The 22,439-nt window shown below is 53.3% G+C and overlaps 3 protein-coding genes across 3 annotated transcripts; 2 read left to right on the top strand and 1 right to left on the bottom strand.

Annotated features, from left to right (window-relative positions):
* The first annotated feature begins 53 nt into the window (after positions 1-53).
* RNF126 (ring finger protein 126) lies at positions 54-7,536 on the top strand. Its single transcript, XM_020781095.3, has 9 exons — positions 54-208; positions 2,627-2,685; positions 3,087-3,150; positions 3,321-3,568; positions 4,366-4,434; positions 4,819-4,888; positions 5,484-5,577; positions 6,122-6,237; positions 6,577-7,536. The coding sequence occupies exons 1-9, from the start codon at positions 134-136 to the stop codon at positions 6,739-6,741; spliced, it is 960 nt and encodes a 319-aa protein (XP_020636754.1). The 5' UTR covers positions 54-133; the 3' UTR covers positions 6,742-7,536.
* A 2,430-nt stretch (positions 7,537-9,966) lies between these two features.
* FGF22 (fibroblast growth factor 22) lies at positions 9,967-15,610 on the bottom strand. The gene is made up of 3 exons (XM_020781101.3): positions 12,010-15,610; positions 10,885-10,988; positions 9,967-10,354 (listed from the first exon to the last, which is right to left on the bottom strand). Exons 1-3 carry the CDS (start codon positions 12,275-12,277, stop codon positions 10,160-10,162), a joined length of 567 nt encoding a protein of 188 aa, XP_020636760.3. The 5' UTR covers positions 12,278-15,610; the 3' UTR covers positions 9,967-10,159.
* Positions 15,611-17,363: 1,753 nt separating this feature from the next.
* Positions 17,364-22,346, top strand: POLR2E (RNA polymerase II, I and III subunit E). Its single transcript, XM_072977815.2, has 8 exons — positions 17,364-17,522; positions 18,015-18,189; positions 18,937-19,052; positions 19,791-19,871; positions 20,526-20,584; positions 20,868-20,946; positions 21,309-21,394; positions 21,816-22,346. Exons 1-7 carry the CDS (start codon positions 17,466-17,468, stop codon positions 21,372-21,374), a joined length of 633 nt encoding a protein of 210 aa, XP_072833916.1. The 5' UTR covers positions 17,364-17,465; the 3' UTR covers positions 21,375-21,394; positions 21,816-22,346.
* Positions 22,347-22,439: the final 93 nt, after the last annotated feature.

Below are 22,439 nucleotides of genomic sequence, written 5' to 3'. Positions count from 1 at the left end.
GCCGCCGTAGAGGGATTCGTGGAGAGCCGCGGTGACGTCACTGTGACGTGATAGGCCGCGCGGGTCCAGACTCCCCCGGAGGGGCGGGGCGGAGTCCAGAGGAGGAGGAAGAGGAAGAGGAGGAAGAGGCAAGATGGCGGAGGCCTCCCCGCAGCCCGGGCGTTATTTCTGCCACTGCTGCTCGGCCGAGATCGCGCCGCGTCTCCCGGTGAGAAGCCCCTTTCCCTTCCCTTCCCCTCCACCCCGACGACCGAGACAAACGGAGGGAGGGAGAAAAGGGCCGGGTGGATAGACTGCCCTTGGCCAGGGAGGCTCCCTCCTCCTCTGCCCCCTCCTTGGACTACAACGTCCATCCTCCGGAAGGGGCTTGGCCGGGGAGGGGTGAGAGCCTGGAGAGCGGGAGGGCAGCGTCTCCCTGGGCAGCTCATTTCCTCTCGGGTGGGTGGATAATGGGAGTTGGAGGAGGAGGCGGTGGGATGATGGGATGGCGAGGGGCAGCAACAGGTGGCCTCAAAAGGGTTGGGGGAGGGGGTCAGGAGAGCCTCCCACTAGCTGGATTGTCGGAGGATGATGGGCGGTGGAGTCCTACCAGTTCTAGAGAAGGCAGGAGGGCCATGTGCGTTGCCATTCCGGCCTGTGGTTTCCCCCTTTCCCGGACCTGAGGGGGAGCCTTTGCTCAGGGATGATGGGAGATGTGGCCCTGCGGTGGGGGCGGGGAGAAGTGGCCCAGTCAGGGCTCCCAGTGCCGCCTGGAGCGGATGAGGGTCAGCCCCACCGTTTTGCTCTTTTCTGCTCAAAAGAGGGGTTCAGGCACCAAACCTGCCTAAATTCCCGGAGGGTCCCAGGATAGGACTTGGGTTCAAGTCCCTGCCCAGCCCAGAAACTGGCAGAGCCTTCTCAGCTGTGGGTCCCTTTTTTTTGGGGGGGGGGACAGAGACCTGGCTCCATCTCCCACAGGATAATGTTTTCAGTTCTTCTTGTTTTTTAATTGAAAGATTTCCACTCTGTACATCCTTGTTTGGCCAAAGCTGATGTTCTTTTTCGGTTTTGGTTGGGTATCGTTTCTGCTTTGCTTTGCCTTTTGGTTTCTTTTTATAGATTGCTTTTTCAGCCTATTGTGGTCCTCTTGCCATGAAATCCACTTTTATCCGCCCCGGCAGAGGTGTGTGGAGGGGCAGGCGGTACCCTTGAAGCCACAAGGGAGGGAGACACATCCAAAGGCTTGCATTTCCAGCGGGGAGACTCCAAGCCCAACCCTTCCTCTGATGAGGGAAGCAAGGCCGTGTCCTTGTCCCTGTGCAACTGGGCACCCCTTCTGCCCCCCCCCCCCACTGGAAGAACCCGGAGGAGGAGGAGGACGGAGGGAGGAGCAATGACAGGGCCAAGACTGCGTCTGGGGATGGGGCACTGGGAAAGTCACCCCCTTCCTCCTTAGTTTTCTCTGGCCAGGGAGGACCCACCAGTGCTCCCCTCCCTGCCACCACCATCTTTATCTGGAAGAAATTTCTTTGGAGAAGATTTCTTAGAACCTGCCAGCCCAGATGTAGAAAAAGTGAAAAAGAAAGAGAGACCAAATTCTTCTTGTTATGTTAGCAAAACAGGTACCGATCTAAGGGTAGTAAGTGGGACTCCTGACTGTTGGTTTCCCCCCTTCCCCCCACCTGCTTACTGAGGAGTAAAAGAGCAAGTGGATTAGGGCCAGAGATCCCTCCTGCCATTCAGCTGAAACAGCCCCTAGTATTTGCAGGTAGTTTGCTTCTGGAGGGGGAGGTTCTAAACAGCAAAATATGCCCAGGAATCCAGCCAGGCCTTTATACTTGTTTATCCCACAGAAGTGGGCTCTCGTCTTCTCAAGCTCTTTGAACATTAAATCATGAAGTTGGATGGCGCCTATAAGGCCATCAAGTCCCACATCCGGTGGCAGTGAGTTCCACAGTTAAACTTTCTGTAGTGTGGGGGATTCCCCTGCCGTTGTTAAGTCCTTCTCAGGGGTGGTTTGGGCAATGTACAACCGAAGAAGCCAGTGGGATCACAGGAATGTCAGCCCAATTGGTCACGAGGACTGGTCTGGGGAAATGATCTCAAAATCAGACAGTCCATCCCACGGTTCGGGTTGATCAGTGTGAGAGCATTTTCTTCTTCTCTGCCGGCAGACTGAGGGAAGGAGAGAAAAGGAGCCGCTCCCACCTTCTGGAAACCGGATCGGCCAGACAACAGGGTGTGATTGTGAAGCCACTCGTGGCTTGTGCAGATCCCGGCGGGTTCCCCCGACCCAGCCACCCACCCACCCACCCGTGTCTCCCGTCACCTCCTGTCGTGTTCATTTCACACAGGGTGGGAAAAAAATAAAATATCAAGGCTGAGATGTAGGGAGGCTGCTGCGTTTCCATTCTCCCTTTTTTTTTTTTTGCTGAGAAAGAGGTGCTGTATTGATTGGATCAGCCGATAGCCTAGCTCTCCTCCACTGAACATAGCTTGCGCTCTGGCCTAATCCTGTGGCCGCTCTTGTCCCTGACTCTGGCAGGCTGGCCTGGTTTCAGGGGTGACGCTTTTTGTCTTCCTCTGTCAGAATGGTTGGTTTGGCTGGTAATCGAAAGCGCTCTTGTGTGGTTTTCCTCTCCTGCAGGATTACATCTGCCCCAGGTGCGAATCTGGTTTCATTGAAGAGCTGCCGGAAGAGCCGAGGTAAGAGGCCGCTCTCTGCTCCTGAGGTCTGCCTTTGGGCGAGCCAAGACTTCCCTCACCTGCGCCTCCTGGGGAGGCTTCTCAGATGGGGCGGGGGGGTGTTTGTTGAGCTCCTTCCGGTGAGATGTTCCAGGAGAGGTTTATCACCCCCACCCACCGGTGAGTTTCTGTGGCTGAGTGGTGATTTGAACCCAGATCTCCCAAGTCCTCCTCTCACCCTTTCTCTATTATACCTCCCCCCCCAGCTCTTATTGCAAAGATGTTCCAGAGGAGAGACAGCCGGCCACCAGGGAGAGTCACCCGTGGTCACATAAGGTTTCTCCTGCCTGCAGGTGGCCTTGGGTGCCCCATCCTTCCCCCCCCCCCAGCCTTTACTGCACTTTACTTGGTCTTCTCCCCAGGAATGTTGAAAACGGGTCCAGCTCCTCTGCCTCCACCAGCGACCAGAGCAGGCATCCGTTCGAGGTTTGTTTTCTCCCTTTCCCCGGGCCGTGCTTTCACGGAGAGCGTCGTGGAGGAGCCCGCGGCTTCCCACTGCAGAGGGGCCGGGGGGAGGGGGCATTGGGGGTGAGCGCTGAAGTTTGTTCGGATGCCAGCCGTCCCGCTCACCGGCTCGCCTCTTCCCTCCCCGCCAGAACGTGGATCAGCACTTGTTTACCCTGCCGCAGGGCTACGGCCAGTTTGCCTTTGGGATTATCGACGACAGCTTCGAGTTCCCCTCTTTTGGGTCCAACACAGCAACGGAAGACAACCGGGAGGCCGAGAACCGGCGGTCAGAACGAGAGCACCAGTCCCGGCACAGATACGGCGCTCGGCAGCCCCGGGCCCGTTTCACCACCCGACGGGCGGGTGGGCGGCACGAGGGTGTCCCCACCCTAGAAGGGTAAGGAGAGAGGCCCCCCCAAGAAGGGGGAGCAGCGGTCTGAGACCGTGGATCCGACCATGCGCTAAAAAGCAACTGTTTAGGGGATCTGGTTTTTCCCAACTGCAAGGCTATTTTGAAAGACTCCTTTGGCACAGTTAGGTGTTAGGAACGACCCGCCCTGAGCATTATTTATCTACTTCATTGCTTTCTCTCTCACTTTTCGCTCCTGGATGGGAATCACGGCAGCTTATAAATAAGGAACATCAATAAAAGCAGGAAATAGATTTCAACATTTTAAAAATATGCCAGTAAGAAAACAGGAAGCACACCTCCAGTTAAGAAGTTCCATAAAAGGTCGGGGAACAAGGTTTCTGTCGCCCTAAAGGATCAATCTTCCTCTTTTTGCTGTCAGGCTTCGGTGGGTGCTGGGGGGGGGGGGTCGCGCTGAGCCTATCCATGAAAACTCAGGTATTCATGAAGGTGTTAGTCTTAAACCTCTTAGACACACAACACTTTGGCGTTTCCTCTTACCCCCTGCAGTTTTTAGAACCTCTTTTTAAAAATACTGAGTAAGTCGTGAAACAGTTGTTCAGTGGCCCCCCCACGCCTCTCCCCTCTCCCTCCCTGTTGTCCACGCCAGCCAGGTCCAAGGGGAGCCGTCCTCCTGCGACTTCGGGGGGACCTTCAGAGCCCCTTCCTGGCTCAGCTTCTTAGGCCCTGGCGTCCAGCGTGAAGGGTTTTGCATACCGCCCGGAGCCCTCGTCTTCTCATCTGACCCCCCATCTTCCTTCTCTCCTCTCTCTCTCTCTGGGCAGGATCATCCAGCAGCTGGTCAATGGGATCATTGCACCGACCACGATACCAAACCTGGGAGTGGGTCCATGGTGAGTTGGGGTGTGTGTGTGTCTGGCTCTTCCTGAGAGCTGGTGCATCTGTGCGGGACGTGTACAAAGCCCCAAGACTCCCCGTCCGCTTTTCGGTCGCTGTTTCACCAAACACACGAGGCCGCCATTTTACACCCAGCTCCAAAAGGGTGCTGCTTTTCCTTGCCTTGTAACGTGATATCACTCCGGGCCGGTCGGCTCCTTCTCTTACACAGCCCCTGCACCTCCACATCACTGAAAACCAAAGGACTCTAGAGTTTTTGTGATCCTGAATTTGGCCCAACGGATTTGGCCTGTTCCACTTGGCTTCCTTTGCAGTCTGCCTCTGCCGCCCCTCCCTGCAGAGCTCTGACTCTTCCTCCACTCTCTCTTTTCTCCCCAAAGGGGGATCTTGCATTCGAATCCCATGGACTACGCCTGGGGGGCCAACGGCTTGGATGCCATTATCACTCAGGTAAGCCGGGCTGGCTCTTAAATCCCGATCAGGGCTCTGTGGTCCTTGCAAGAAGGCAGGGAGGGAGCGGCGCCCTCCTGCGTTGCCTTTTGCAGGTAAAGAGAGGGCCTCCCGTTGAGGTGCCATCTGTAGGAGCTGGGCGAAAACATTGGGTGGCTTCAAGGGAGCCGTAGTCGTCTCCCCAGCGGATGTGATCCCTGCAGTGTCCGCCGTCAGGCTCTTGGGGGCTTTCCGGGGGTGTCTCTCTGTTGACCAACAAGCGAGAGGGGCCGGCCCTCTTCAAATCTAGCTGGGGCTGGCTCTAGGAGAGGGGAGCCAAGGCTGACCTATTCAGGAAGGGGCAGCAGTGCCTCTGAGCACAGGCCGAGTGTAGACTGTTCGCTCCCCTTGCCAGAACATGGAGCCTTTTCACGCACCTGCAGATCCTCTCCTTGTTCTCCCCAGGGTGCGACCCAGCGGGAGGGAGATTCCTCCCCATGTTGGTGGTTTGTGTGTGTGTGTGGGGTGATGGCGATGCGGCGGTGCCCTGTGACCCACTCTGTGTGGGCCGTCCTCTGGGGGACCCAGGCCCACCTTGACAGCCTGTTTCTTTCAGCTGCTGAACCAATTTGAGAACACCGGGCCCCCTCCGGCCGACAAGGAGAAGATCCAGGCCCTCCCCACCATCCACATCACGGAGGAACACGTGGGTGAGTCGCTCCCTCAGCCGCCTCTCCCTCGGCTCCTGTCTCTGGAGGAGGAAGGTGGCCACAATCCCAAAAAAAAACTCCCTGGAAGGTGGCGGGTTGCTTTTTCCTGGGCGGGTTGAATGCCTGTCTGTGAGGTGAGGGTGGGGAACTATCCCTCTCTCCCCCCCCCCACAAAGAGACACACACCTACACACACCTGCTTTTAAAGCTCCCCTCCTTAAGGGCCTCCCGTTGTTCCAGTGAACACTGGAAGTTAAAGGTTTAGAGCTGTAAACTTAGAACCCAAGCGGCCCATTTTTGCACGTAATGTTGGACACCCAGAAACCCAGCAAGGTAGGGGGGTGTCCTAAAGCCAAAGGCTGAATACCGTTCGCCTCCACAGCCGCACAGAAGGAGTGGCAGCCTTATCTGCAGGGGTCTGTAGCTCCCCCGTGCCTGTCCTTTTCCCTGGGCTTCCCAACACCCCCCCCCCTTTGATGTGGGACAGAGCCAGTAACTCTCCCTTTTCTCTATATGTGTGTCCACCCCGCCCCGTCCACTTCAGATTCTGGGCTGGAATGCCCTGTCTGTAAGGAAGATTACGAGGCGGGCGAGAGTGTCCGGCAGCTGCCCTGCAACCACCTCTTCCACGATGGATGCATCGTTCCCTGGTTAGAACAGGTGAGCCTTCCCCCCCCCCCCAAACAAATACCCCCTTCCCACATCCCTCCTCTCCGGTGGGTTTCTCTGCCGAACAGAGCCCCCCCCCCCAAGAGCAGTCGGCGGGACGGTCTTCTCAGCCACGAGGTTCCTCATCTGTTCAAGGGCAGAGGGCGGCTTGTGCCGAGAGGGTGGGCAGCAGCCTCTCCACACACACACACTTCTTGTCCCATGAGCAAAGGCCGGGCTTGGCGAAAATGGCTAACCACATCCATAATGAGGTTTCCTCTGCATCTCTCTCTCTCTCTCTCTCTCTCTGTGTCTCTCTTGCTTTTCTGCTCCCTGTGGGCCACCCCAAAGCACGACACGTGTCCCGTCTGTCGGAAGAGCTTAAGCGGCCAGAACACAGCCACAAACCCGCCTGGACTCTCGGCCATGAATTTCGCGTCGTCTTCATCGTCCTCGTCCTCATCCTCTTCCTCCTCCAGTTCCCCAAGTAACGAAAACTCTGCAAACAACTCATGAACCGTTTAGAGAACCCAACCGAAAAAAGTCGCCTCTCTCATTCTTTTCCCCACCCCACCCCCTTCTTTTATTGCCGTCGCTGTTTCCCTCTTCTCCCCAGCGCCACCAGGGCCGGGAACTGGGAGGCAGGGTAATTTGGGGGGGGAGGGCCCTGAAAACAGACCCCAGGAGGGCAGAATTCCCACCCCTGGAGCGCTTGTCTGCCCGCTAGCCCTGCCGGACGCGTGAGATGGGCCCGGAGGTGGGGGGGGGATGTCCCCCGGTCCTTTTTGAAATGCTGCGTGGACTCACAAACCCAACTGAGTGGTGTGCGCGCACACACACACAACCGGCCCCTCCAAAACACAGCAGGATTAAAAAGGACAGGCCAAGCGCTGGGCCACCCGTAGGGGTCTTTGAAAGGTTTGTGTTTCGGTGGGTTGGTTTTCATTTTGCTCCAGGTTCCTCCCAGAGGCCACCCTTTTGCTGTTCTTTTGAAAGTTCGACGTTTCTTAGCTTTGGAAACGGAGCCACCACGGACGCCCTGCTCCCCCTCTCCTTCCGCCCCCCCGCCCCCCTTTCCTCCTGTGGGTTCTGTGCATTGGGGGAAGAGGCAGGAGACATCTTTTTCAAGGTTGGAGAGGAAGCCAGGAAGGTGAACCCAGTCTCTCTCAACCTGTTAAATGAGCTTCCTCCCTCTTTTTTCCCTTTTTCCCCCTGTTTAACACCACCCTTTTTGGCAATTCGACACTAAAAAAAGGGGTTTTTATAATTTTAAATTATTACTGCTGTTAAATAAATGGACATTTCAGCTCAGACCTGTGCCGCTTCGGGGTTTCTGCCTCTGAGAAATGGGACGCAAGGCCAACTGCAGGCGCTTTTCGGGATCCTTGCTCACTTTTAGGGTTGGTCTGGCTGGGCTACTCCCACCCACCCAAAGGCAGAGGCGATGCCGTCTCTTCTCCTGCGTTCGGCTTGTGACTTCCTTGCCCAACCACCCCCAACCCAACCACCAGTCCCCTTCTCTCCTCCTCCTCCTCTGGGTAGGTGATGGGACTTCTCTTGAGCCTCTCTTTCCAGGCTCCTTTTTGAAAGGCGGAGAGACACTTAAGAGGTGAGAAGCTGCTTTATGAATCCCACCTCTTTTGTGAGTACTGGCGCTGGTGGGCAAAACACCTCTCCTGCTGTGGCTCCTTGTGAGACCCAGGAGGGGGAAGGACATCAGAGTTCTGAATCTGGAACATCCACGCGAGCCTTGCCATCGGAGTGGGCAATCCTAATGCCCCAGGCAGGGACCCCCTCTCTCTGCCCCCTCCATAACGTGCATGTGTAGCACCTTAATTTAACAGATCACCAGGAACTTGGTATTTTGTGTTGCTGCTGTTTCAGCTGCGGGCATGTGGCAGCCCAGAGTGCCCCTTGTTCCTTTATAACCTCCTTCCTGCCTGGCCCCACAAGAAGAAGGGGAACTGGGAAGCCACCACCCCAGTTTCTCGAGGTGGGGGTTGAGGCAAGAAGAAGCTCCGGCCCAACTCCAGCCTCCTCCTCCTCCGCTTAGGTGTTGGGAGTTCTGGCCAAGGGTCAACTAGTCCAGTCCCCATTCTGCCTCTGCAAGAAACCCAGAGCTAAATCGGTTTCAACAGATGGCCACCAGGTTGCTGTTTAATAACAATAATAGAACTTACAGTAGCCTTTTAGTATTGTGAGCCATCTCGAGTCCCCTTTTTGGGAATAAGGCAGCCTATAAATAAAACATAACCTGGAGAACTGGAAGGCACCGTCTGGATCATTGAGCCCAGCCTGTCTCACGGAGGCCTAGTGGAGGAATCGAACTCCCAACCGGAGACCGAAACCACTGGGCCATCCAGCCAAAGAGGGTTGAACTATTTGTGGAGGGCTGATCAGAGTTGCAAAGGACAGCTCCTCCGGCCAGTTCCAGCCTCACCTTTGGATTGTGAAGGCTTCTGGTGGCCTGCTGAACCACCTGATTGCTTGTCTCGGGGTGCCTTCTGATAGATGCGTGTGGCTGAAGTGGCCACTGGTCACAAACTGGCTTCTTCCTTTAAGTTGGGGGCTCCCCCTTGTGGGACGTGGTGGCGCTGTGGGCTAAACCACAGAAGCCTGTGCTGCAGGGTCGGAGTGAGCGCCCGTCACTTATCTCAGCTCCCGCCAACCTTATGGTTCGAAAGCATGTAAAAATGCAAGTAGATAAATGGGGATCACCTTGGTGGGAAGGTAACAGCGTTCGGTGTCTAAGTCGCACTGGCCACGTGACCACGGAAGATTGTCTCCGGACAAAACGCTGGCTCTATGGCTTGAAAACGGGGATGAGCATCGCCCCCTAGAGTCGAACACGACTGGACAAAAATTGTCAAAGGGAACCTTTACCTTTATCTCCCCCTTGTGGCTAGGTGCATGCACAGCAGCTGTCCACTTTTGGCTGTTAAAAGCCTTAAATCCTCTCTTGTGGCGCCCTCCGGTGGCTGACCCCAAGGTGTTTGCCCTTGAAGGGTCAGAGGGTCAGCTCACATTCCTTGACCACCAAAGAGGGCGGTACCTGGGTCCCATCATTGATGGGACAGCAGTCCTCTGGCTGCAGGACACAAGCTCAGCCAGCAGAGGGAGCCACCCTGATGGCCAGTGAGATTTCTGCTGTTCTGCATTAAGAGAACCACCCATCCAACCCCCCCCCCGGGACATTCTAGATCTGAAACCTGCAAACGTGTGTGTGGGGTGGTCTTGTTGTTTTTGTTTTAATTCTTAGCACTTCAGAGGGTGGCAAACTCTTGGACCCTGCAGGTAAATTAGACAACGTCCAGAATCCCCTAACCAGCATGGCCTGCCCAGGCATGACCCCATCCGGGATGTCAGGTGGGGCCTCAGTAGCATCCATACCCCCAATTTTGCATCTCTGCTTCTTACTGTTTCTGAAAGACTGTTGGGCAAACCCTTGTGGCTTTTGCCAACTCAGAGCAGACCTCTAAGGGCTTTTAAGGTAAAGTGAGGTGTGTTTTTACCCTTAGTGAGCTTCTGTGGCTGAGCAGGGATTTGAACCCAGGTCTCCAAAGTCCTTGTCCACTACACCACACTGGGGGATAAACCACTTGGTAGGATGTGTGGTTTTCCCCCCAGTGGATTTGATTCTTTCAAATGCTCCTTTGAAATATGAACACAATTCAGGATGTGTTCAAAGTGGAACTTACCCCAAGAAGGCAGGAATGGGTGAACATTAACGGGAAGCAGAGATGAACCATGAAGGCACTTTTAATTGCTTCATGACCCCGTTCCTTTTCCTCATCTGCCTCGCCTTGGCAGGCTGCTCTGTTTTCCTTTTTCACTTTTACAAAAAATAATAAATACCCCTCCCCAATACCCACAAGTTTCAAATGGAGGCTGTTGCAATCCATACACAAGTCCCGTGTGGTGCTCAGTCCTGCCCTCAGGAGACAAGCATAGGGAGAAAATGCGTGGACGGGTGTTGCCTCCGCGTCTTGGCCCCCCAGCGTGGGACGCCCTTCCCGTTGAGGGACAGGAACATCGGGCGCCCTTTGTGGTGCCAGCGCGATGAGGCATAGGTGTTGTAGCCGTTTTCCTCAATGCGCTCCTGGAACTGGCAGTTGATGCTGTATTCTTTCTATGACAGGAAGAGAGAGAGGGAGAGAGTGAAGGAGGCCTCACTGCTCGTGGGATTTGCAATTATTAAGAAGCTAAAAGAGCAACGGGTTGAGGCTTTCCAACCCCGATGTGGGGAGGCAAACAGATTCTCAGCAGCAGCAGAAGTCCCTGGGCTGGTGCCAGAGAAGAAGGCCAAGCCTCTTCCCCAGGAAGATGCCAAGCTCCCTTCTGGAATGCTGTGACCCCCGACGGCACCCATTGGGCGCAGGGCAGCCCTTGTTCCCCCTGGGATGCCCGTTCGCCCATCAAGAGGAGACCTGGAAGCACCTTCAGGCTTCTGGAGTCCAGCAAAAAAAGGGGGCCACACCAGAGCTCTGTTTGGGAGGAGAAGTTACGGGCGGGGAGGCAAATGGGATCAGGGCAGTGCTGAGATTCCCAGAGAGGGGTTGCAACCTGGCAAAACACAGGACTCCCCCCACACACACACACACCTTCAGCACCCAGCACACACGTCATTTGCTTCCAGAGAAATTAAACTTGCCACCTTACCGTCCCGTAGATTTTCCCCTTCCTGTTCATGGCTAAGAAGAAGCCACTGTGGATCGCCCGGATGACCACGGTGCCGACCTGTACAGACCTGATCTCCATGATGCCTGGAGGAAGGGGCAGGGGTCGGGTGGGAAGGAAGGAAAGCGGATGTGCCTCCGTTTATTCAGCTTCTAAGAATGACTTGAAGCATTTCAGCATTTAAATAGGCAAGGATTAAACAGGAACCACCACAGGGTATCAAATCAGCAGAAGTGCTGGGTTTCGAGCAGGATGGCTGCTCCCACCCCTGCCAGGTGGGAGGATGAGCCACCGTCCATCAGCCTGGCTTAAGCAAGGCTCCCTCTCTCAGACTCCGCCTGGCCAGGGCCTATGGGGGGGGGATTGCTCCTACCTGGGAATCACAACCAAGGGGCCATTTGTTTGGACATCAAGGCTCTGCCAGGAGCTGCAGAGCCGAAGCATGAGGGAGCAAACTGGAAGCTTTTAGTCAGAACAAACCGGGAGCTGCAGCTGACTGTTCAGTCCCGGAAGGTGCTTATAAGGGTGTTGTCCTCTTAAAACATGAAAAGCCACAACAAGAGGGCCCCTGAGGTCATGCTGATGGCCTTGATTATCATTTGGAGGTGACAACATGTCCTCTCGGTCTCTGGCGGAACATCAGCCAAGCTTTTATATGTTTATTGTCCACTTATTTGTTTATCAGACACATTTATATCCAGTCTCTTCTCTGGGGAAGTCAAAGCCGGCCTTGCGGGTCTCCTTCCCCCACTTTAGTTTCATCACCACCCTCTGAGGAAGGCCAGGATAAAAGAGTGACTGGTCCAGTGAGTTTCTTGGCCAGGTGGGGATTTGAACCCAGGCCTTCCGACTCCTCGCCCAGCCCTCCCTCCATTACATGACACTGGCTCTCCAAAGTTTCCCTGCTCCTCTCGCAGCTTACGCATGCCACCATTTTGCTTGCCCATTCTAAAGGCCTTCTGAACAAACCAAGCTGGTTTCTGGTGAGGGTTTTTAAAAAAATCGGCAACAGTAAAGGTTAGAAGCACGTTTTCCGACGGGCTGGTGGCAGCCGCCAGGTTTTCCCAGCCAGCTGCTGGACCCTAAAGACTTGCCCGCAAGACTTACTGTTTGGGCTCTCCTTCTGCCGCGTCCCCTCCACTCTGCCGTCATCTTCGATCCGTAGGAAGAAGTGATTGAAGGAGTAGAGACGCCTCCAGCGGACGTCCCCCTCGAGGTGGTGGTAGCTCCGGACGTGGCGGCCGCCCTGCGGCCACAAAGGCTCACCGTCCATCCGCAGAACTGGGTCTCCGTGACCCCAGGCATGAGGGGCGAGCAGAAGGAGCATGAAGGGGACCCAGCGAGTGTGGCTGATGGGTGGGTCCCCCCGCCCCATAACCGTCCCAGTTGGGGGCCGGAAGAGTTTGCCCAACTCCCAGGAGGACCATGTGGCTCCAAGTGGTAAATCCACACGTACTGGAGAACTTAAACCAGTGATTCAAGGGCTGTCGTTTGGCCCCATTGCGTCTCTCCGCCCAGCACCCAAGCAGATCTCCTGAAGGTGCTTCTTAGGATGTCCTGTAGATGTTGACCAACACTCTCACCAGGCAAGGCCAGCAGCTGATGCTCGGCACCCTGAGGATCCCCTTGAGGTCTAGCCTCTTGCTGAAACTTCCTTCTCAAATCCTTTGGCTGAAAGCTGGTTTTTTTTTCCTATTGGAAATCAGGATTCACCTGGTGCTAAGCGGCTCTAATCAGCTGAACCAGCTGTACTGGAGGGCAAATCTAGTGGTTTCTTGAACTCTAGCCACTGTACCATTATCCGGCAGAAGAAAATAATGCTTGGTTATTTTTTAACCCAGATCCTTCCTTCTGCCCAGGTGGAAAAAGGTTGGCGGGATTTGCCTCCCAGCCAATACCTGAAGCCCAGAGGCGGAGACAGGCATGTGGGTGGAATACCGTCTCATTCATAAACTTGTCTTGAGATGACAGCAGATACTTTAAACCTGACGAATGAATCTGTGTCTGCTGGAGGAAGAGAGGAGGAGGAGCAGCTGCAGCTGAGTCCAGTATGGCTGAAGGAAGTGGACCCTTCTTGCCCCACAGGGACTTCAACCTGGATCCCTCCAGCCCCTGCACCACTTCAGCTACCACCCCACGCGGGCTCTCTGTTCGTCCTCCAGAGATAGAGTGCTCCTGAACACTGGAGGCTCCATCATTCAGAGTGTAAGGAAGTTAATCCTAGAGGGCTCAACTCCCTTGGCCAGCCTTGCTAGCCTTCCTCTTCAACAAGTTTTCCTTCCCACATCTTAAAAGAGCAGGAGGGAAACGTAACCCATCTTGCCCAAGGTATATGTCACAAATGCCTTGACTCAGCATGTTGGTTCTGATGTGAGTTCCCATGATTTATCCCCTAGTCCTAAGTTTCAAAACAAAGCAAAATGAAAACACAAGCCTTCCTGGGAGGATGTAGACCTTGGGCAGGCAGCCAACTGGTCTCAGTCACAAGGTGGAAGTCCATGAAGAAGCAAATGCCCAACCTGAAGTTTCTTTCTTTCTTTCTTTCTTTCTTTCTTTCTTTCTTTCTTTCTTTCTTTCTTTCTTTCTTTCTTTCTTTCTTTCTTTCTTTCTTTCCTTTATTTTCTGCTCCTATTAGTGCCTTCCTTTCGACCAACCAAAATGACATGAAAGTGTGCAAACTCTTGACTTCTCCATAATTTTTAGTGGGGTGAAAGGTTATAGGCTGCTCAAAAGGTTCCATGCTATTCAGTAAAATATTTAGCATTTACAGAGTGTTGGGTTTGAGTCCTATTTACAGAGTGTTGGGTTTGAGTCCTACCTGGAAAAAGCCCCATGGACCTCCAGAGACCGCGACAGTTCCCTCTCCTCCATAACCAAATGAAAAATGGCTGCGATTCTAGCTGTGCACACTAGTGTTATTATCCCCAGAATGAGCAGGAGTGCCTTACAACAGCCCTGCAAGGTAGCACAGGACACTGCTTGTCTGTTCTAAATCTGGGGCAGTGACCCAAATTCTCCTGCCTGTACTGCTCTCAGAAACGACACAGAGACCTCGTTTGGTCAGGAATGTGACCCTTCCAGTTTGCTGCATTGTTTTAAGGTTACCCTGAACCCGTTTGTTGCCAAAACAATGAGAACACCCAGGAAAAATCTCTCCCCTGCCTTCTTCTCAAGCCTTCCTGGGAAGAGTCCGCACCTGGGACCTAAGCCGTTGGGCAGGAAGCCAAAAGGTCTCTGACGCAAGACTCTCTTTTTCTCTCTCTCTCTGCACTGGTTTCGGAGCTCAGACATCCCGGAATTCACAAAGGACTTCCCCCTTGCCCTGACCCACAAAACTGAAAATGCATGCCAAGAATTAAAACATCAGGGAACTTGTGGTTGTTGGTTGGTCCTGTTTTAAGGCTCCTCAGTACTATTTTATAGCGAGCTCTTTCTATAAGAATAAATACTTTAAAGTTGGTAGGGCCACTGTCATTATGCCAGCATCTGGAGGTATGCTAACATATGTGGCATTCTTGATCCTGCGTCAGTGACAACACCCACCCAGAGATGCTTCACTTCAAAACAAGGAGCTTTGTAGGGTGCTTCTGCTCGCCGATACTCCACCGAAATTCAGAGGCAGACCCTCAGCGGGTCAATGGGAGCAGTGTGGGCACAGACACCCCCCCCCCTGGAATATTGGAAGCTATGGTTACAACCTGAGCCAAACTGGTCTGGCTGCTGGAAACCACTGCCAGCACTTAATGTTGCTTCACTTCTAAAGACCCCAATGTTTGGGTGTTCTGGCAAGGAGCAAGAGGGCTGTTTTGTTGTTGTGTGTTTTTTTTTTCCCTTGTAGGGCCCTCTCTAAGGCTCCCCAGGCCTTCAGAGGGCAGGAGAAGCCCCGTGAGAAGCCCAGCAGATCTACCACATTTCTTTATGATTATGAAATATTTAGGCAATTGTGAGGAAAGATTGTCTCACCATCTATTTTGGGGGTTTCCTCATTGTATTTTACCTGCCTGGGACTGTGTCATCGCATTCCTGCAGATGTCACAATCCTGCATTTCCACATGAACTCCAGTGAGACATTTCCTTGATATTTTGCTCTTTTCACTAAACAAATAAACTCCCAGTGGTTTGGAGGAAAGGGGTGCTAACTCCTAACAGAGCCTTATGCATCTGTTCAATATTTTTACTGGCAATTGTGGTAAAAACGCGGTGTGCAAGGCTGGGTGTTTTCACTTCCCGTTCATTTCCTCCAGCAAACTTTTTAGTTGCTGAGAAGGTGAGGAACTGGCTTAGGTACAAACAGGGCTTTGCATAACTTTGCCAAGTCATCCTCCGTGGCTCAGCAAATCCCAGCCTTGCAAACAGGAAGAGGCTCCTGAGCTTTGCATGGCTCCCTTTTGCATCCCATTTGAAACGTGAATTATCCACAACAATGGTTAGCCAAGGTTCCTCACATCCGTCCCAAGCTCCTTCTGCAGCCACCTTTGCCAAAGGCCCAGCTCTTGCAGAAGGGAGACAGGGCAGCCTGCGGGGAGGCAAAGGGCGCCGTTGCAAATGTGAGAGCTGGCGGGTTGTTGCTTTTTTGTTTGGAGAGGCAGCCCATGAAAGAAATACTCAACATTATTCAGTAGCAAAGAAGGAATTTAAAAGCTGACTAAAGAAGCTTCAGTGGCAAGAAGAATCCGTGGGAACCATCTCACCGTAAAGAAGCACCTCAGAGGCCATGGAAAGGAAAGTGTAACTAACCTGTTGGTCAAGGCAGGCCATTTTGCAGAAGATATGCCAAAAGACATCGGGGACAGAGGACTCTTTTTAAATCCAGGCCCTTGGCTTTCCATTTGTGCTGATCAGCCACCTCCACAGGCCGACTGGAGGGGGAATCACCATCTCCTTTGTCTCCGCAGCAAAATTCCTTCTGCTTTCCTTTGAAAAAGAAATCCAAAATCATGTTGTCAACTCTACATTTTCCCTCCACAAATAGGTGTATTTTTTCCCAATGCCGCCCACAGTTTCCACCAGTTACAGGTCAAGATCTCCATCGCCTTGGAAAAACACATCAGAGTATCATTGCAGCTTAAATATATGCTAAATGGGTGCAACAGAAGCCCAACAAAAGCAGGGCTGACAGTGACGTCCATATCCTGGCCTGGGGAGACCCTTAATTAATGCCTGTGGGGCATGAAAACCCATGACTTGTGGGGCTAATGAAGGCAACAGGGTTTGAACCCACAACAAAGGCTGATGAGCTCAGCCAAGGCAGGATGCTTGGGTGATGATCCCCAGTTACTGAGGCTGCCAAGGGCCAGGGCGATGATTTACATCTGTTTAAGGTTTGAGATCATTGTTGATGTCCTGCAATTTTTGCATTTCATTTCCCTCTGAGCTGATTTACCAGTACTGTACAAGTGGCTTTTCAATAGCTCAGTGGTTTCGGCATCAGAGGTTGGGAATTCGATTCCCCCACTGGGCCTCTTGGACAGAGGCTGGACTACATGATCTTCTATATAGGGTCTCCTCTAGCTCTGCAGTTCTAAGATAATTACTGTTGTTGTTGTTGTTTGATTTTTATCTGCACAATTTTCAATTTTCTCTCGGAGTGCTTGATTTTATCTATTGTTAAACTGCCCAGAATAGTGCATAATCACACTAATGGGGTAGTATAATAAATTGTTGAAATAATTAGGTAAATAAGAGAATAAACCCCAAAGGAGGCTTTGGAATTGGGCGAGGCCAATTCATGGCGACTATGGGAAACAATGCCTGAAGGGAGCCTCCACACCCGGGGCAGTCTACCTTTGAATTCGATGTTCTTTCAGATGGGACCTCCTTTGTAGGCCTTGTGTCCTGCTTTAAAGGGGTGGCGTCCTCCCGTTTGCTCCAACACTTTGCAAGGGCGGGGGTTTCGCCTTTGTTTGATCCTGTGTAAAGGTTCAGGAAGAAATAAAAAGAAATAAACAACGGCAAAGGGGGGCCTTGAAGGCGCCCATCAGCGCTTGGCACCCGAATAACTGCAACCTGAGCAGGCCCTCGGGGTCGATTTCTCTCCCAATTACTGCCATTAGTCGCAATCTCTAAAAAAAGTCACCCTCCCTCTTCAGAAGTTGCGCTCCCATTTAGTATCTCTATGGTCCTCCTGTTGCTACGGTGATAGCAGGACACGTTCGCTAACGTCACAGGTGTGCGCCGAAGAGGGCCGAAGAAGTGCTCACGCGCCATTGGAGAAGGTATATTTTCTGCGCATGGGCAGAGTCCCAGAGCTCGCAGGGGGGGCGTGTTTCCCCAATGCGCCTGCGCTAATGCAGAGACGGTTCTTTTCTGCAAATGCGCAGCCGCAGTATTTCTTCCCGAGGTCGCGTCGCATGCGCAGCCCCAGATCTCGCGGCGGCGGGGGGCGTTCCCCAAATGCGCCTTCTCCTGTGTGGGTGCCGCGCTTCATTTCTGGAAATGCGCAGGCGCACAATTTTTTCCTTTTTCCCCGTACTTATAATACGTCAACCATTGCGTCCACCCCCCCGGCCTTTCCTGCGCCTGCGCGATACCCGCTCGCAGTTGGGTGCTGACCCGCCGCGGCCATGGACGACGAGGAGGAGACGTACCGGCTGTGGAAGATCCGCAAGACCATCATGCAGGTCCGGAGGGAAGGGGGCTTGGCGCTGGGGAGGATGGCGGTTGTAGTCACGTCGGTGGGTGGCGTTTAGCGTGTGTGTTCGTGTTCCTGTTCCTGGGGTGCCAGAAGACGGGGCTGGGCGGACTGGGGGCTCCCCTTGGCCTGGAGAATCGACTGGGGGGCGTCTGGCCTCCCTCACTCCCTCTGCCCCGGACGGAGGGGAGGTGGAGACACTCGGGGAAGGATGTGTGTGTCAAGGTGTGTGTGTTCCCAAAGCCATGCTCATTTGGGCGGGGAGAGAAGAGGCGGATGTCGTGATCCCACAGGTGGTGGTTGGACTACAGCCCCCATCATCCCCACTCTGTCAGGATTTGAAGGGCGGTGCTAGGCCCCTCCTTTGAGATCTCCAGGTTGGCTCAGTTTGGGGGCCATGTTAGTGTGGGTTCCCCGGCCCTGCGCATGCCTTGTGTCTCTTACCTCCTTTTCCTCCGTTTTCCCCCCTAAACCCCTCCAGCTCTGTCATGATCGAGGCTACCTAGTGACCCAGGATGAGTTGGACCAGACTCTGGAGGAGTTCAAGGCCCAGTTTGGGGACAAGCCCAGTGAAGGGCGGCCTCGGCGGACAGATCTCACAGTCTTGGTGGCCCACAACGACGACCCCACTGACCAGATGTTCGTCTTTTTCCCAGGTGGCTGCAAGAAATAGATTCAGGCCAAACTGAGACACAATCACCTCCTTCCAAAAGCTTGCTTACATTGTTTTCCTTCTCTATTCTCCCTGCTTTCTTTTCTTAGTTAGTTTATCCGTTGTCTCCAGAGACAGTACGCTTGTCCTCACTGGAAAATTTAAAGCCAAGCCTGAGGGTGATTGTTGTAGTGGTCAATCTCCTGTACAGGCTGGTGGATCTTCCTGACTCTTGTGATTCCAGGTGTTTGTCCACATTATCCACAGGCATCTTCAAAGCGGACGTCAGTGGCAAATGCTGCTGGTCTGATGCCACTGAGGCCTGCTTTGGAGAGAAGGAAGATCAGAGTTCAAATACTGCCTCAGTTTTGATGTTTGTTAGATTGCACCTTATTCTACCCCAGAGGCTTTGCAGGCAGAAATGGGAGTGTGGGGGATGGGACTTCCTTGAACCCCTTTAGGGAATAGGGCAGTAAAACTTGTTAAACTGTTTTGCAATAACAGGTTTCTCTTGCGTTTTTTTTTAAATTGGCAAGATGTCAACGCTTTGCCTTTTTTGCTTTAAAACTATGAGGCAAGTGATAATCTGCAGTGAAAGCCAAGAAACCCTAATCCTAACATCCTGTGAAAATCAGCAAATTGCACTAATTATCCAAATGGAGAAGAAGGCAGGCTGCGGTTGTCAAATGCGCAACCGCGTGTGACCGTTATTGACTCTGTGTGTCATTTTGTTTTTAACACTCTCTTTCAGAGGAGCCCAAAGTTGGGATTAAAACCATCAAGATGTATTGCCAGCGAATGCAGGAGGAAAACATCACACGAGCCCTGATTGTGGTCCAGCAAGGCATGACTCCTTCGGCCAAGCAGGTTCCTCCATCAAAGTGGGCTGGAGGGAGGTGAACGTAGAGGCTGCTGAGCCTACATTTGTGATGGGATGGCTGATCCTGGCACAGAAGAGAGTCGGGGGAGGGGGAGAAATCCTCTGTTAGCTGAGGAGTTTATCCCAGTGATGGTTATTTCTTCTGTTTGCAGAATCTTGCAAAATCAATGCATATACTGTATATATAAGCCTTTTGCTCTCCTCCTCCCCCAGCTTCCAAGTTGCCTCAAGTGAAGGAAAAGCATGAAATTAGTTTCATGCTTTTCCTTCACTTGAGGCAACTTGGAAGCTGGGGGAGGAGGAGAGCAAAAGGCTTATATATACAGTATATGCATTGATTTTGCAAGATATTTTAAATGTGACCTGCTGAACAGCTCAGGGATTGAGGTCTCTGGCTGCAGCCAGAGATTGGGGGTTCAAATCCCCCGTTGGGCCTTTTTGGGAGGGGCTGGTCTGGATGATCCAAAGGGCCCCTTCCAGCTCTGCAGTTCTAAGATTCTTGTTGTTGTTTCTAGGTAGGGTGACTGGGGTTCCTTGCAGGCAGAGAGCAAGGTGTAACATACATATACTGAGTGAAAGTGCCTTTCTTTGGAAGCTTTTCCAAAAAAAAAAGAAAAAAGAAAAAAGAGCAAAGCCTGGTTCTCTCTGTGTCATCACCCCGTCCTGTTGAGCGAGGCTGGCTGGGCTTGATGGCCCTTGTCTTCCTTCCTCTTCTGTCCCTGCAGTCTCTGGTTGACATGGCTCCCAAGTACATCCTGGAACAGTTTCTTCAGCAGGAACTGCTTATCAACATTACAGAACATGAGGTGAGGAAGCAGAAAGGCATGTCCCCCCCCCAACCCCCGAAAGGGAAGTTAAAAAGACATTTGATTGAATGGGTGGATTTTTAAATACAGTGGTGCCCTGCATAGCGATGTTAATCCATTCCAGGAATAACGTCGCTATCCGGATTCTTCGCTATGCGGGGGGGGGGGGGGAACCCATAGGAACGCATTAAACTCCATTTAATGCGTTCCTTTTGGGGAAAAACTAACCGGTAAGCGAAGAATCCCCCATGTGGGCGGCTATTTCCCCCCAGCTGGGCGGCGCTGGCTTTGGAGAGACCGCCCGGTAAGCCTCCACCGCGGTCACTCCGTAGCTGCCTCCCCCCAGCTGGGTGTCGTTGGCTTCGGAGCGACCGCCGGGTAAGCCTCCACCGCGGTCGCTCTGAAGTGCCCGCCGGTCAGCTGGGGGGAAATGGTGCCTGTGGGGAAAAATCGCAATGCGATAGGAAACATTGCAATGCGATCACTTTTGCGATCGCAAAATCCGCATCGCTATGCGGATTCGTTGTTAAACAGGGCGCTCGTTATACGAGGCACCACTGTACGCTGTGCTGGTGGCAGTGATGATAGGGCTGAATTTAAAGCAAATGTCCCGATTGGGCTGAGATCCTGACCTTTTCTTTCCTGTGCCTGCAGCTGGTCCCCGAACATGTGGTCATGACCAAAGAGGAAGTGACGGAGCTGTTAGCCCGATAGTATCCTCCTCTCTGTGCTGAAGCATCTGCCTGTCAAGCGGCTCGGCTGCCTCTGCTTCTTTGTCTTGCTGGGACTGGGGAGGAGGGGGGCTCGTTGACCGGAGCAAGGCGGCCAGAGGGCGTAAGGGCCTCTTGCCTCTCGTGCAAAACCGTCCACTTTGGGACAGGGGCATCGGCACGCTTTCGTCCTCTCCGAGGACAAGAGGCGGGGGTGGGGTGGGTGAACCTACCTCGTCTCCGTGTCTGTCCTTTGTCTGTGTCCCTCCTTAATGCCTGCTGCCAGCAAGCTGAGAGAGAACCAGCTGCCCCGGATCCAAGCGGGAGACCCCGTGGCTCGCTACTTTGGCATCAAGCGAGGGCAGGTGAGGAGGGGGGTGATCGCCGGGAGGGGACTCCTCAGAGACTGGAGGAGGCCCCAAGGAGCTGTAACCCCCATGGCCCAGCCCAACCCCGTCATTTCATATTTGTGTGTGTGTACAGAACAAGATGGGCTGTGGGCTTCCTTCCTGCTCCTTGAACTCGTCTCCTCCTCTGGCTCCTGCTTTTCTGAGTGTTCCTTCTCAGGAGCCCCTAGCGATCGCCCACCCACCCAGTGAGGCCTGAAGTTTCCTCTCAGGCAGGGGTTGGAGGAAATTCTTCACTTGCTGCCTCCACTCTCCCCCCCCCCCCTCCCATTTGCTGACCTTGTAGCTTTGAGGGTGGTTGATTTTCTGGCTCCTTCCAGGTGGTGAAGATCATTCGGCCCAGTGAGACGGCGGGACGGTACATCACCTACAGACTGGTGCAGTAGGTGCGGGGACATTGCACAAGGTATTTGTGGAGGAGAAGGCTGACGAGACTCTCCTCCCTTTTCTCTTCCTCCCCCCTTTTCTCCTCCTCCCCTTGATATGGTAGGAACTAATCAGGTTAGATTAGTCCTGGCCATCGTTAGGAGCCGTCTGGGAGCCTGTCTTTTCTGATTGATGGGGGGAGTGTGTGCCAGAAGAGGGGGGGGCGTTTTCACTGGCAGCCCCTCCTGTTCTTGTTGGCCTCCGCATGTCCCCGAACCTGACACAGTATCTTGGGGTGTGTTATGCAAAATTGGGATGGAGAACCATGGGATTTAGAGAGCATGGCCAGGGCAGCCTTCTTTAGAAGTGGACGAATTCTTCTACATTGCTGGTAAGCAGCCCCTCTCGTGGCATGTCTGTAAACCAAACTGGGTCCTGACATTCCCTCTGTTCCCTTGCAGCTTAGCCGCAGCACCCTTCGTTACCCGCAGAGACTGTTTATACGCCAACCCAGAACAGAAATGCTTGGAGATTTTTTTTAAAATGAAAACTAAGGGTGTGGGCTTGATACTCTCCTCCACGCAAGCTTCTGGACTTTGCGAGAACGTTTTTCAACGGAAGGCCTCTGCCAGCGCCACAGTCTCATGGCTGTGTTTGGCTACACACGATTTCCCCCACTGGGCTGGTGGGGCTGTGATTGACTCCAGCGATTCAGATTTTGTGGATGAGGGATGGGTGCTGATTAATTAAGCAGCCTTTGTATTGGAGGGAAGATCTCGGTTGGAAGCCATGAACGGTTTGTGTCCTCCCTTCCCACAACTAGAGCGTGATGTGCCCGCTCTAATAAACTCTTTTGAAAAGCTTGCCCTAGAAAAGTATCCCGTCATCTCTGGTGCTCTCTGAGCACTGCTGAAGAAAATAGCCCTCTAAAACCCAGCCTCTGTTGTGGATGTGAATGCAACTTTGTTTTAATAAAAGAGCAGTGAATCTTCTTTTGAGTTCTTTGTCCTGAAGGCGGGGAAGGCTCCCCAGGGCCGGTGGCCCTTTTCTAGCCCCGACTGTGCTTGCCAGTGGCAGCAGGGAGC

Source organism: Pogona vitticeps, chromosome 7 (assembly GCF_051106095.1).
Source record: "Pogona vitticeps strain Pit_001003342236 chromosome 7, PviZW2.1, whole genome shotgun sequence".
Lineage (NCBI taxonomy): Eukaryota > Metazoa > Chordata > Lepidosauria > Squamata > Agamidae > Pogona > Pogona vitticeps.
The sequence above is the reverse complement of the archived record's forward strand: the minus strand, read 5'-3'. Positions and strand labels throughout refer to the sequence as shown.

Excerpts from the sequence above, each read along its gene's own strand:
- RNF126 (XM_020781095.3), top strand. The coding sequence starts at position 134 with ATGGCGGAGGCCTCCCCGCAGCCCGGGCGTTATTTCTGCCACTGCTGC. Across the intron at positions 209-2,626 it reads AGATCGCGCCGCGTCTCCCG|GATTACATCTGCCCCAGGTG; the intron begins GTGAGAAGCCCC and ends CCTCTCCTGCAG. Across the intron at positions 3,151-3,320 it reads AGAGCAGGCATCCGTTCGAG|AACGTGGATCAGCACTTGTT; the intron begins GTTTGTTTTCTC and ends CCTCCCCGCCAG.
- POLR2E (XM_072977815.2), top strand. The coding sequence starts at position 17,466 with ATGGACGACGAGGAGGAGACGTACCGGCTGTGGAAGATCCGCAAGACC. Across the intron at positions 18,190-18,936 it reads GATGTTCGTCTTTTTCCCAG|AGGAGCCCAAAGTTGGGATT; the intron begins GTGGCTGCAAGA and ends ACTCTCTTTCAG. Across the intron at positions 19,053-19,790 it reads TGACTCCTTCGGCCAAGCAG|TCTCTGGTTGACATGGCTCC; the intron begins GTTCCTCCATCA and ends CTGTCCCTGCAG.
- FGF22 (XM_020781101.3), bottom strand. The coding sequence starts at position 12,277 with ATGGGGCGGGGGGACCCACCCATCAGCCACACTCGCTGGGTCCCCTTC. Across the intron at positions 10,989-12,009 it reads GCAGAAGGAGAGCCCAAACA|GCATCATGGAGATCAGGTCT; the intron begins GTAAGTCTTGCG and ends CCCTTCCTCCAG. Across the intron at positions 10,355-10,884 it reads AGGGGAAAATCTACGGGACG|AAAGAATACAGCATCAACTG; the intron begins GTAAGGTGGCAA and ends TTCCTGTCATAG.